Source organism: Sceloporus occidentalis, unplaced genomic scaffold, assembly GCF_023333645.1.
Source record: "Sceloporus occidentalis isolate IW3139 unplaced genomic scaffold, rSceOcc1.0.p SCAF_16, whole genome shotgun sequence".
Taxonomy (NCBI): domain Eukaryota; kingdom Metazoa; phylum Chordata; class Lepidosauria; order Squamata; family Phrynosomatidae; genus Sceloporus; species Sceloporus occidentalis.
Genome location: NW_028316996.1, coordinates 7,395,417 through 7,410,736, shown reverse-complemented (window position 1 = coordinate 7,410,736; position 15,320 = coordinate 7,395,417). Strand labels below are relative to the sequence as shown.

The 15,320-nt window shown below is 37.8% G+C and overlaps 1 protein-coding gene across 1 annotated transcript in view; it reads left to right on the top strand.

The window, feature by feature from the left end:
• Positions 1 to 15,320, top strand: part of LOC149302983 (calcium/calmodulin-dependent protein kinase type IV-like) — an 86,909-nt gene that overhangs the window by 53,915 nt on the left and 17,674 nt on the right. Inside the window, exons 3-6 of the mRNA XM_089481874.1 lie at positions 871 to 933; positions 2,679 to 2,761; positions 4,189 to 4,261; positions 12,654 to 12,744. Of these exons, the coding sequence (XP_089338000.1) occupies positions 871 to 933; positions 2,679 to 2,761; positions 4,189 to 4,261; positions 12,654 to 12,744 (310 nt within the window). The remainder of the gene's footprint in view (positions 1 to 870; positions 934 to 2,678; positions 2,762 to 4,188; positions 4,262 to 12,653; positions 12,745 to 15,320) is intronic.

The following is a 15,320-nucleotide window of genomic DNA, read 5'->3' as shown; positions in this document are numbered from 1 at the left end:
AGTTTTCAACATGTCAAAATTCCAATTTGAAAAATACACCTGGGGTGTCTAGTTTTCAAACATTTATGGTTTGATGGGGGTAAATTGAAGTGCCGGCTTTAAAGATATCCCAAATAGGACATGGGGGCAGTATGAATATTTGAAAAAAATAGTTTTGAAATAGCAATATGCTACTTGTACTTATTACCCTATAACATGCAAAAAAAAAACATAAACACACTGGGTATTTCTAAACTCAGGAAAAATGTCAGAATCTACTTAGCAGGGTTTTTGCAGATGAGAAAAAAAAATTCAAATAAAAGTGAAAAAGTCCTTTTTTAGAAAAAAAAATCACCATATTTCATATTTTTTTAAATAGTAAGTTAGATGATAAAAATAATGGTATTTAAAGAAAGCCCTTCTTGTCACACAGTCTTGTCTTTAAGGAGTAATTAGGCATCAGTTGCACTCACATGTAATAAAATGGTTAACAGGCACTTCAAGGGATCTTATACATGCCTTTACTATATAATGAGGACCATAAAAACTCCCTTCAAATGCTTATATACATAAAAAACAAAAACAGGAAAAAAATATATAGTGTAGTAATTTTAGTATTCCTTAATTATTCTTAAGCATCAATTGTACTCCTGTGGCCAATGAATCAACAGGTACTTCAGAGGGTCTTATGTGTGTCTTCACACTTGGTAGAGAACCCTAAAAAATAATTACCAAAAGGTAAATGGCAATTTGATTTAGACAATTTTTATTTTTGCTTGCTTAATCATTTAAAAAAAATAAATTCTAAAAACATCCATAAAATAAAAGTCCTTTACTTGAAAAAAAATTTTCGCGACTATAATATTTTGTTCATCTTATCCTTTTAACCAGGTAGACAAGAAAATTGTAAGAACAGAAATTGGAGTTCTGCTACGACTTTCACACCCAAATATTGTAAGTTGGATATATACCACAATTAATTTTAGTTGTGAGCTAATTAAGTTCTGTTCATTTTCCTTCTTTTAGTGGCAAGCATTATGTTGGTTACCCTTATGAGAAAACTTATTTTATCTTGCTTCTCTCAGGACCTGCACTTTAAAGACTTAAATTAGGGGGGGAAAGTTAGGCCTATAATCGGGCCGATATGGCTTCAGCAGTTTTAATTAATTAATTTACTTTTGCTAAACGCTTCAAGAGTAATAGTTTAATAGTATACTATTTGACCAAAGTAATATGGACACCTGACCATCATACCTAAATGAGCTTGTGGGACATCCCATTCCAAAACCATGGAATTAATATGGAATTGCCACATGTTACAGCTATAACAGCCTCCACTCTTATGGAAAGGCTTTTGCCCATTCAGCCAAAAAAAGCATTTGTGAGTTGGATGAGAAGGCCTGGATTGCAATCAGTGTTCCAATTCATCCCAAACGTGTTCAATGGAGTTAAGATCAGGCCTTAGTGTGTGTGTTGACCGTGGTGTTAAAGTCAGTGTGCATGTATGCATATGTATTTTGTCAGTCAGTGTGTGTGTGTGTATAGTGCGAGTCAGTGTGTGTTTGTCCTGTATTGTTAGAGTCACTGTGTGTGTATACTGTAAGTCAGTGTGTATGTATCGTGGGAGCCGCGGCCACGCTTAGTGAATGACCGCGGCCGGCTGCCTGTCCTCCCATCAAGTGACCGTGAGCCGCCTACTTTTCCCATGGGTGGTGCCAGTGTATGGTGTAGCATATAGTGTTTGAGTGTGTATATTACTCTATAGTGGTTAGCATGCATGTGCCTGAGCTTATGATTTTAGTTAGTGTAACTTTGAGCCGTGTGTTTGTGAGCATATGATTTTAGCATGTGTGTGTGTCTGTATGATGTATCCTCCAAACCCAGATTCATCCATCAGACTTTGAGATTCATTACTCCAGGGAACACGTTTCCTCTGCTCCACCTATACACCTGTTAGCAATGGGTGTGGCTGAAACCCCTAAACTCAATAATTAGGAGGGGTGTCTACATACCTTTGGTCATATAGTGTATATAGAATGAACATCAGGTTCCCAGTAGTAGACAACCCAGTAACCAATAAAACTTTACCTGCTATGTTTTGTAGTCTTTTAAAACATATGGCATTAACCCCTTAATGACATGTACATGTACGGGCTCTAAATGCATTGTTTTTATGGGTTTAGGGACCACCCATTGTCCTTAAGGGGTTAAAATGCAATACGATCTTCAACTTACAAATATATTTTCTAAGGATATACACAATGTAACTTTTGTTTCTTTTTTACTCTGCTTCAGCTATTGAATCAAAATGTGATAGAAATGGATGCCACCCTTCTCCATTCTTTCCTACCCATCTATTATGTTATCTGTTTTGATCTATTTTTTTTCTTTTCGTCCTCAGGATTTACATAACACGGGATTCTCTTAATATAGCAAGTTTATGCAGCTGTTCAAAATTTGTACAACAAACAAACCAAATAATTTTACTTTGTATAAGGGAACAATTTTAATAAAAATAGATTAAATTAAAAAAATATATTTATTCTGATATATTTTCTAAACTGGCAAACTCAATAAAATTAAACATTATTGAACAAAGACTATACCTTATTGATACAAGAGCTCTCAGTTCTGAAATCTTTCAAAATGCCTTTAGATAAAGGTCTTTTAATAAATGCATGTATTTTTTTTATTTGCAGATCAAATTGAAGGAGATATTTGAAACTCCTACAGAAATTAGTCTTGTTCTTGAACTGGTGACTGGAGGAGAATTATTTGACAGGTAAGTTATGTGTAATTTTTTTGGAAAAAACTCTTCCACAAAAGATATGCAAGATAATAGAGAATGGAGAGTTCTGCATAAGAATGTGTTATTTCTTGTATTTACTGGGGGTGAATTATGAGAGTTACAGATGAGGACATGCAATTTCACATTTAGTATATAAATCACTTAATTGTTCTAGGTTAATGTGCAGACATGTAATACTTTTTAATGCATGTGGAAAGGTAAAGATCCTAAAAACAACCATCAGTGTCAGTGAACTGTTTATTATGGGTCTAATAATGTCACAAAAGCTTTGGCTATTATAAATAAATATGTTTGTACAATTCCTCAAGCTCAGTACACAGATCAGCTACTGAGTAAATAGCAGGTCCTTAGCAGATGAACAGTGGTTCAATCAACAGGCTTCTTATGTCCTTTGAATGACTGATTACTCAAAAATGTGCATTATCAGCCTCATGCTGAGTAGTTACAGAGCTCCAGTAAGCATTTTAATTGAACTAGGTCCATTTCCAACAGTGTTAGAGAAGGCTGTATTATGTAAAATGTGATACATATAGTTTTCATCTCTAAATGTTTAGTTATAGTCTATGAAGAAATGGAGGATAACCAGATGCATAACATAAGCCCCGGCAGGAGGCTCCCCTGTTTCATGGTGCGCTCAAGGCTTCTGGTGCACAAGTGGCTCATTTAACGCTGGCTCCAATGATGTTACTCAATGATGAGTTCTATTATTTACTGACAAGGTTTTGTATTATCACTGTGAAAAACTAGCACCCTATAACATTTTTTCTTTACAGAGAGCGTGGTAGATAGGCCTCCCTGCAGAAGTGGTAGAGAATAACACACTGAGGGAATTTAAAAATGCATGAGATAGGCATATTGCTATGCTGAATACAAGCCATGAGCCTAACTTTTTTGTTAATTAGATCACCTTTAATATTTTATTAATGTGATGCTGCATTTATTGTCTCTACGTAAACATTAGTTATGTGTTAGGGCACCATTATGTATGCCTGCAGTTAAATTTTATGTAGAATATGTTTTTACTGTTGTGCAATTAGCCTTAATTTATTTTTACCATCACTGTAATGGATTCTAAAAAAAGCTTCTTCTGTATGAGACATCTATGTCATCCTAAAAGTTTACAATAAAGAAGTACAAAATAATTATTATATCATTATACCAATAATGTTTTATGTTTTATTTGGCCCTTGCACAGCTTTTCTAACCAATCTTGAAGTTAATAATAATAATAATAATAATAATAATACAGAAAATTCAGAGAGAACAAAAAAATATTCATAGGTTAGGCCATAATATTTATGTGTTTTTTTAGTATTTGTTTTTTTTATGTGAGACATTGCTTTGTATTACCAAAATGTTCTTGTGTCTTGTTATGTGAAAATGTCTTGGTTATTTTGCAGGATTGTGGAAAAGGGGTATTACAGTGAGCGTGATGCAGCTGATGCAGTGAAACAGATCCTTGAGGCAGTGGCTGTAAGTATTTTTACAATACCATATTTTTTTTTACTAGTGTGTAATTCCTATTGATCTATAATCACCACATTTCCACTCTAAATAAAATGTGCAACCTTTAATTGTTAAACAGACCTAAACTGTATAATTAACTTCTCTAGTAGAATGATTTTGCTTTTTCTTCTTGATGCCCTTTGTTTAATTTGATCTGATTTGGGATTCTCTCAAGGGATCTGACAAGTTAACTAAGCTCTTCTTACTTTATATTTGGAAATTTACAATTTGCTATCCTTTATTGAAAATGTTTCAAGTGGCATCTTCTTAAACCTACATTTAACTTTTCATCAACTAAGTTAAAACACGACTTCCAATTTCTCTTCGTCAAAATCTTTGGCCAGGAAAGATAACACTTGGTATTTCTAAAAGTCGCCAATGCTCCGGTGATTCCATAGTTGAAGAGTTCCAAACTTCCACTGGCATTAATATCAGCACACGAAATAGGTTTCCACGGCCGAGTAGCTACATGCAAGCCTCACATCACTAAGTACAATGCTAACCCTCTGATTGAGAGGTGTTAAGCACGCCGCCACTGGACTCTGGAGCAGTGGAAACATGTTTTGTGGGGGAAAGTATCGCGCTTCTATGGGCGAGTCTGGGTTTGGTGGATGCCAGTAGAACATTACCAGCGTGACTGCATTGTGCCAACTGTAAAGTTTGGCGGAAGAAGGATAATGGTATGGATCTGTTTTTTCAGAGGTTTGGCTCCTTAGTTCCAGTGAAGGGAAATCTTAATGCTTCAGCATACCAAGGCATTTTGGACTTTGTGCGAAAGGTTTGAGGAAGGCCCTTTTTCATTCCAGCATGACTGTGCCCCAGGGCACAAAGCAAGGTCCACGAACAGACCCCTGACCTCAACCCTATCGAACACCTTTGGGATGAACTGAACATTGAGTGCGAGCCAGGCTTTCTTGTCCTCCAAACTCTCCAAAAGCTTGTTTAAAACCCAGAAGAGTGGAAGCGGTTTTACCTGCAAAGGGGGGACCAACTTCATATTAATATCTATGTGTCATAAAGGTTGTCCAATACTACATATAGTGTGTGTATATATATACAGTATCGCACAAAAGTGAGTACACCCCTCACATTTTTGTAAATATTTTATTATATCTTTTCATGTGACAACACTGAAGAAATTACACTCTGCTATAATGTAAAGTAGTGAGCGTACAGTCTGTATAACAGTGTAAATTTGCTATTCCCTTAAAAATAACTCAACAGTCATCAATGTTTACACCTTGGCAACAAACGTGAGTACAAAAATGTGAGGGGTGTACTCACTTTTGTGAAATACTGTGTGTATATATATATATATATATATAAGAGAAAAAGGTATTATCACAAGATAATTATTCCATCTGTTATTTCATATATACCGTATTTGCTCGATTATAAGACGACCCTGATTATAAGACGACCCAAATCTGAATATTAATTTAGGAAAAAAAGAAAAAGCCTGAATATAAGACGACCCTATAGGAAAAAAGTTTTACCATTTTACCTGCAGTTCAATTTTATGTAGAATATGTTTTTACTGTTGTGCCAATAGCCTTAATTTATTTTTACCATGTTAAATGAATGTTAATTCATCTAAACTATTTTTTTTTAATGAAAGCTATGATTGAGAAAAATATTTTGGTTTTATTTCCTTCTATTTTCCAACCTGCCCCCCAGTTATGCACATCTGCCCCAGAAATGCCTTTTACCCCCTATATGCCACTGTGCCCCATGATATGCCTTTTAACCCTCTAAATGCCACTGTGCCCCATGATATGCGTTTTAACCCTATATGCCACTGTGCCCCATGATATGCCTTTTGACCCCCTATGTGCCACTCTGCCTCCAGAAATGCCTTATACCCCTATATGCCACTCTGGCATTTAGAGGGTTAAAAGGCATATTATGGGGAAGACTGGCATATAGGGAGGTTTAAGGCATTCAGGAGGCAGAGTGGCGTATAGAGGGTTAAAAAGGCATTTCTGGAGGCAGACTGGCATTAAGAGGGTTAAAAGGCATTTCACAGAGCACTCTGCCTCCAGAAATGCCTTATGCCCCCCATTTAACACTCCCCCGCCCCCCCCAAACTTACCGGTGCTACTGGCGTGGCTAGCAGCGGGGGTTGTCTGCGTCCATCGCGCAGACCTTCCCTGACTGTCAGAGATCAGAGTTCCCCGCACCAGTGCCGGTGCCGCACCGGTGCGGGGAACTCTGATCTCTGACAGCCGGGGAAGGTCTGCGCGATGGACGCAGACAACCCCCGCTGCTAGCCACGCCTCCTTCCTGCTGCAGCGGAAGTTGTCTATGCGAATCGTGTAGACATCTACACGCTGCCCCAGCTACACACCGGGGACTCAGAAGTACCGGTAAGTGGGGCGGCGAGGGGGAAAGGAGGATCCAGGTCCCCTGCAGCTGCGAAGGATCTGGATCTTAGTCGTCTCATAGTCAGACCTATTTGAGGTCTGATTATAAGATGACCCCGATTATAAGACGAGGGGTATTTTTCAGAGCATTTGCTCTGAAAAAAACCTCGTCTTATAATCGAGCAAATACGGTATATCAAATAACTTAAATAACTTTCCAGAAGAGTGGAGACTATTATAGCTGCAAAAGGGTTGGGCAACACCATATTAATGCCCATGATTTTGGAATGAGATGTCCAACAAGCTTATATAGGTATGATTGTCAGGTGTATAAGAAGATTTGTAACATATGGGTAACATATGGGTGGGCGATGTGGATCTGACATGCAGTTGTTAAGGGTAACATACTTTACCGCCATAATTGCTTTGAGGTGAGTTAGTTTTACTATGATATAAAATCAATAAAATGTCTGTTGTAGGCTATGTGGATGCTGCAATGAGATGCTTACATCCTGTCACCATTAGAGCTGGGCAAAAGACGAGATTTAGTTATTGTAGGTGATACTGAGACCATTGCACAACTTCCTGACGAAACTCTCAGCTATATTTTTTTTCTGAAACGGCACGTGTGGTTTTTATGTCGTTGTCATGACCCATATAGCATTGTAATGGTAACTTTACATCTTTATGGCTCACATGGCTCCTTTCATCCTAGACCAGCTACTAGTTGTATAAAATACAAGCTAATAGTTTAGTAAAATACACAGTCCTAGCCTGGTTAGAAATGCGTTACAAGAGTTAGCAGAAGTATTAAGCAATAGCTACTATTTCTTTTGCAATCTGCTCTATGGTTGAAACCAAACAATGCTTTTAAATGATTTTTGTTCGTGAGTTTTTCTTTCAAGACAGAAATCTACCATTATTAAATTTACTCTAAAGACTAGGATTATTTATTGGTCTGTATTTTATAAGGATTTACAAGCAAGATGTTTACTGGACCAAATGACATTATTTGTTATCTGAAAACACTCTCCGGCTTCTCAGATAAATAATAGTTCAATTTCACTCTGGATATATATTTCACTCTGGATATACAATTTCCTTTGTATTTTTCTAGTACAATCATTGACATATAATTATAAATATGTATTAATCTATATTAGATTATATTGCATCCCAAATTATATTATTTATAGACTTGTGTGTTCACATTCATAAAATTTAATTTTTAACTAATTTTGCCTCAGTTGTGCATTTGTACCAATCTTGGAAAAAGAGGAGAGACCCCCAATGAAACAGGAAAACAAAGGCTAAACCTCAGAATTTTTTGTTAGGTTTCATTCATTCATTTGTCATTCGTTTGTCAGTTTTTACACCTCTACAAGCTTTTTCAAGTCTTAGGTTTTGTATTGTTCATGAGTTGTTGACCCTAGAGCAGCAGTTATTTTTCACCATGTAGACCTCACACCATTAGAGGCATTCTATTGAGGTAAAGATTATGAGGTAGGTGGATTATTATACAGGAATAGAAGTGTGCACAAACACTTAAATAACACAAGGTCAAAGGGATTTGTCATATACAGTGGACACAATTGAGTTCATCTATTGCACAATATCCCTCTGGAATACCTGCAGCAGATGTTGGTAATGTTAACAATTGACTACTGCTGACACTGCCACAAGCAATAATAATGACACTAATAATAAAGAAAATCTGGAAATGACTGAAAAGAGCCCACAGGGAACTATCTATTACATAGATACAAAATAGAACACATTGAATATACTGTATCTCGTTTGCAATTAATATTAGAATTGTATTATAGCACCCATTCTATTTAAGGACACACTATTGATTGCATATAATAGCATTGCATAACTTATCATAGCAGAACATTGTTATAAGCTAACAGATATGTGAACATTTGTAGACCATAGTAAGTAACATATGGAAAGTGTTTGTAATGGAAACCAATGTATGTATAAACATTGCATTATATACTGTTTTATGAAGCCACATTTTACATGAGCATTTAACCAAAAATAAGATGTGACACCAATTACTGCCCTATCCCCACAGAGATTAATCAAGAGTAAAGTTGTGATCCACTTAATTGGCGGATCAATAAATAGCATAGAGACAGTACCAACAACAAAAGAAAGTGATTAAAGCAGTTTGTGAGACTAAAAAAGAAGACTATTATAGTTAGTAGACAATCTACACTCACAGGCCACTTTATTAGGTACACCTGTTCAATTGCTTGCTAACACAATAACTAATCGGCCAATGACATGGCAACCCAATGCATTTAGGCATGTAGACGTAGTCAAGACAACTTGCTGAAGTTCAAAACAAGCATCAGAATGGGGAAGAAAGGGGATTTGAGTGACTTTGAATGTGGCATGGTTGTTGGTGGCATGGTTGTTGGTGCCAGAAGGGCAGAAACTGAACCAATATTGTTATTTAATTTTGTTTGTCTAATTTTGGTTAATAAAAGTGTGTTTTTTTGTTTGTTTTTAAAGGTGGGGGGGTCATTTTCGGTTCGGCCAAGTGATTGCTGAATTTTCGGTTTTGGTGCAGAATTTTCATTTCGGTGCATCCCTATAACTAAGCCAGACACTGAAGTTGCTGCATTAGTGTCAATGTCTGGCTCAATGTATAGTGATAGGGATTACGCTGCACCACCGTCAATGTTTGATTCAGTATATAGTGATAGGTGTTATGCTGTACCACCATCAATGTGTGCCTCAGTATATAGTGATAGGTGTTATGCTGTACCACCATAGATGTGTGCCTCAGTATATAGTTATAGGTGTTATGCTGTACCACCGTCAGTGCATGCCTCAGTATATAGTGATAGGTGCTATGCTGTACCACCGTCAATGTTTGCCTCAGTATATAATAACAGTTATGTTGTACCCCCATCAATGTCTGCCTCAGTATATAATAACAGTTATGCTGTACCACTGTCAATGTTTGCCTCAGTATATAATGATAACAGTTATGTTGTACCCCCATCAATGTCTGCTTCAGTATATAATAACAGTTATGCTGTACCACCGTCAATGTTTGCCTAACGATAGAAGCTATGCAGTTTTAAAGTGTGTGTGGGGGGGTTGTCACATACAGGATCCGCCCCAGGTGCCAAATACTCTAGGTACGCCCCTGCAGTGAAGAGACTGACAAAGGGGAGAGGTTTTAGTAAAGCGATGGATAAAGAACATATGTCTGGCAGCAGTATTCATGGTGGAAAGAGGTGAGGCAAGTATGAGGGAGACTAGCTAAGATCAAGTTACAATAGTCTAGGTGGAAGATTATGGGGTCATGAACAAGAGCCTTAATGGCATTTTGTGTTAGGAAGGGATGAATGCGGACAATGTTTTAGGAAGGAGATGGCAGATTTTTGTTTAATCCAGAAATGTATGTGTAAATACACATCGTAGGTCAAATATTTAAACCAATATACAGTTTATAATTTAAGCATATAAGAACACATAAGCAAGACTTACTCACAAATGAAATCCTTGTAGGTAATTTACAATAGAAGTGTTACACCACAGATCATCAATTTTTGATAAATCCTACCTCCTATATGTGTCTCTTAAAGGGATAATCCTACTTTGCTGCTTGTTTCATTTGTTCTCAGTGCTTCCTTTAATCCAAATGCTGCTACCAGATACATTATTTTTATGGTTGAAACAGCCCGTTCTATTAACTGCTTACTTTTCTGAAGTGTGCTCCAGGCTACTGTTTGTTTAGAGAACTACTGTCACAAGGGAAAGTCATGTAAGCAAGTACTTTATTTCTTCCATTAGCATTGTAAACAAAAAAGCCCTGGGAAATTTACCTGATGGCCATAGAATTTTACAAAATTACAAAATAGATCTTCGCATTCATGTTCATTTTTTTTATACTTGTATTCTTTGAATACTTCCATAGCAAAAGTCATTGGATGGCAATTTAGATTATCATCGTGTACTTAATGATTAAAATGTATACATTTAACAGTTTGTTTCATCTATTTCTAAATAAATAAATAAAAACCTTATGTTAGCTCAGCCTCTATGCTACTTCATTTTATTACTTTTAGTATTTCAGGTCTTTGGACCTTAGTATGTGCTCCTAGATAATAATACAAGTGTGGGGCTAATATAATGACACATGGCACTTTATTGTTGAGACTAGCATTCATTTTATCAGTACAAGTCATAGTTGGTTGGATAAAAGGAATGGATTGACAAACCACATTTATGATTATGTAAAAAAAGGTACAAGCTCTTCTTACTGGACTGTAGGAGGCTATGGAACTTATTAACTAACTAGCATATGTGCCTATCATTAAAATGGTGTACACATTTGCTCTTTCTTTCTCTCTCCTTTTCTTTTTACCTCAATATCAATTTTCTATCTTTCTCCATTTCTATCTGGCCCTTTGTTTCCCCCTTCTTTCTCCCCCTTTCCCATTCACTCTTTCTTCCTTCCTTCCTTGCTTACGACCATCTAGTGGAGTCTTACAATTCCATGGGCTGCCATGAGATATATAGGCTAGGTAGTTCATCGATATCAAGTTGATGCAGGTTTCCTGCACCTCCTGAAAATGTAAGCATTTTAGTAAAATACTGTAATAATATTGTTTAATCTGCCTAGAAACATCTTTTCTGTGAGCTGCAGATGATTTTCTTGCCAGAGGTTAAAAAATTGTAAAGTTTAGTCCATTATGTCATTCAGTTACATGAGTGACATCTCTCTAGCCTGGAATATTTCATCTCATCTTACATTACCAGACATCTAAATCATTATCATTTGACATACTCTTTTCAGTAGGCTGTCTTGAATATTGCCGGCAGACTCCAAGGATTACTCATCTGATGGCTACTTTACTGCCACAATGATGACTGAGATATAATGGACTATGTAGAACATTCTCTAAATAGTTTGATTGTAGTTATTACAGTTCGCCTGTATTTGTTCTTTTCTTTTGTATTCCTAAACCAGATGATAAAACAATGTCATGATTATTAATTTAAATTACCTTGAAGCCCACGGGGGCCAGAATGGACTAGAGTGGGCCCTGACAGAGTGCTGAGCAGGGCTAGGCTAAGGCAGGGATTGTGGATTTTAGGGGAGGAGTTTTGGTCGGAGGATATTTAAGTTTGGTGATTACAGGGGTAAGGATCCATTTTGTTTAACCTTACCTGGTGTTGCTTGTCCCACCCTCCCTCCCCTTATCTGGTTGAGTTTGTGGAGTGGTGTTGCTGCATTAGTCACAGTCGTAGGCGGTAGCTTTCCAGGTATCCAAGGGGTTAATGTGGTGGTATGGTCATTGGTGGTCATAACCGGTGGGAGGTTCCTTGCAAGGAGTGGTGCTCGGAACCTCAAGTCCGGGTTGGTGCATGCTGGTATGTCCCCTCCCAAAATTGGTGTGTGGTGTGGTACCTGGATAACTTGGCAAGCTAGGTTGGTTTTGGTTACGTCATTGTCTCTGTTAACGCATCTATGTTTATTATTTCAGGTTTTACAGGACAATGACTGTTAAATAAAACGGCTGTGGCCTTTTCAAACCCATCTTGTGTGTTGGTGTTTTATTCAATTGAGCAACTGAGCTGAGCCTGGCCCGTGAGTCGAAGCTACATCTGTCATTTAAATATTTGTATTTTGTGCCACTAAATTATTCTGGCTACAGCGGACACAGATAATCACTTACATTCAATGTACAGCAAAAGCTGCTATGGGTGCTAAAAAAAGAGTTAGTAAGCAATAAATTAACAATACCAATCCTAATATGGAGCTGTTAACCATTTGTTTGCCTTAAAATTGCTCTATTTTGTTATTGTTGTTAAGCATACTGGCTGTTTTAACACAAACTGATGTTAGCATGTTGATTGATTTAACCCATTGTCAAATGAACCCCATCACTACTAACATACTAGTATATATATATATAAATATATAGGAGACATGAGTTACTAATGGAACATGTGTTCTCTGGTTTCAGTATTTACATGAAAATGGGATTGTACACCGAGACCTAAAGCCAGAAAATCTCTTGTATGCGACTCCTGCTCCAGATGCCCCTCTTAAAATTGGTAAGTATTTGGTATTGGTAAACTTTCTGCTGAATTATTACATTTTTAGTCCAGTGTACTATATTCTGTGACCATACCACAAAGTTATTTGTGTGATGGTACCCTTATTAAGTTCTATAGTGTAGGTTGTTTCAAAATATACTTGCATGCTTAGCTTAATGTCTACATTGAATATAAAAGGTGTTATGTTTAAAAAGCGGTCTTTGCTTGATATCAACATACAGAATGACCAAATCAGTAAGATCAGCCCATTTGTTATCCCACTTTTCAGTATTACAGAGTAGCAGAATTCTAACGCAATGAAGGGTGAGTGTATAACAAGAGTAAATTTAGAAAAAAACATTCACTTAATGTAGTCCATTTCTTATGATAAACTGAGGAACCATTACAGGACATTTTGTAACTTCTTATGTGAGAAAGTGAAGTATAGGCAGTATGTTGACAAGAAGGTCAGAGGCACATTCACAAAGCACAAGCTTTCCAATGAATCAGCTGAGTGTAATGATGTCTCATCACTGTTATCTGATACAAATACTCATCCCATGTATTAGCAGACAGAATACAGGAAAAACCCATAGTCTTTATATCATCTCTATGGAAATGTGCTCAACGTGCTTCCAGCATAAAAACTAACATTTGGTAGTAGGCCATATTAAAACATTTTACTGTGTACAAGAAACTAGTTAACTGCAGCTGGGAATTTTTACAGCTTAAGTGTTTGTGTATTTGTGATACATATAAGAGCTTTGCTGGACAGTGTGTTACTGCAGACAATACCTGCTGGACATATTAGGGATATTGATTGGAAGAGACAGCATTATTGGGAAGCATAAATAAGTAGACGTAAGGGCCTATTTATATGAAGGACATTCCAGCGTTTTAAAACTATCCCATTGAAAGCATGTTTTCTCATGATGCCACAAAGTTGCAATTAATTGCAGTGACTCTCAGCATTTTTCAGATTTGGTTGTTATTCCCATTACTTAGTAACTAAGAAAGTGTACATGGCATATAATTGAACAATGAATATGAAATACATGGATTTGCATGAATATGAATGGAGTTTCATTGACACATCAAAGTGTTTGTTGAGCCAGCACTTGAGCAGACTGGCGCCATGTATGTGCTTGGAACACAGCTGCACAGCAAATTGCTGGGGTATGGGGAAAGGGTAAAATGCTTATAGGGGAGTCTGCATTGGCAAGGGGGATATCACAAAACTTTAAAGGTACCTCTCAGCTATCATATGCATTAAAGTGGATATGTTGGCTGGAGTGTCTCTTTAACCACTTTGCAACCCTTATGACATACGATTACGTCCTCGGAAACAAGCCCTAGGTAACCAGGGACATAATAGCCGGTACATGGGAGAAGAGGGTGTTACACAGCCTGGGGTCTCCCTTGCCAGCAGGAGCTAGCATCACTGGATTTAAGCTTACTGATTAGATGCAATGTTGCTTGGAGTGAGCAATGTTTTCGTCAGAATAGCAGAGAATGCTCAGTTTTTCATTCCAGTCCTTACACTAATGGAAACAGCATTCTGAGAAAAAAAGGTTCCCAAAGAGTCTGTCCAGACCCACCTGAGAACCATGATACTTAAGGACAGGTACTGCAATCAATGGAGTCATGATTTGTGATCACTGATCACCAATTATGTCATCTTAAGATCCTAAGGGGTACCATACAGTTGCAAGAGAGATTCATGAAGGTAAAAAAATTGGTAAAGGCCAATGTGCAGGGCCGGCCCGACAATGGAGCCGAGTGGGGCAACCGCTCCAGGCGGCACTCTTGAAGGGGCGGCACTTCGCCGCCCCAAGCCCTTTTTTTTTTTTAAAGCGAAAGAGAGAGAAAGGGGCGCCGCTGTCAGTACCGCTCGACGCCCCTCGCTCTCTCCTCTGCGGCGAGTCTCCCTGTTCGGTCTCGGTGCTGGCTTGTAATGCTGAGTGCCGGAAGATTTCCGGCGCTCAGCATTACAAGCCAGCACCGAGACCGAACAGGGAGACTCGCCGCAGGACTGCTGAAAGGTAAGTACAAGAAGGGGGGCGGCAGGGACGGAGGGAGAGGAAGGGTAGATAAGGGGGGGGCGGCAAGGACGGAGGGAGAGGAAGGGTAGATAAGGGCGGGGCAGCATTTTAAAATTCGCCCCAGGCGGCATTTTGCCTTGGGCCGGCCCTGCCAATGTGTAATTTGTCAGACAATCAGATATTTTACTAACTATGCACGTTTCTTTGTTGTGTATACTACATCTATGGAACTATACCTTTCACCGTCTTGTGACCAGTGCTTTATTTATATACTCACTTACAATTATAAATGTTGAACACAAGCAATGAAATGAAGAACGCCCTAAATGATCACTGTATTTGATGGTCTTCACTGCTGCTAGAAGGGCATTATGGCTAAAAGCTTGGGATGTGGATAACACTTCTAAGAATATACTTAGAATGCTTAGGATGCTTAGGATGCTAACATCCTCTTTAAGGGCAAATCCCTGTTTGAACAAGAACTTGAGACCCTGTTCGAGAAAACTACAGGTGACAGACACTGGATGCCTTAGCGCAGAGAGGATGCCAAAA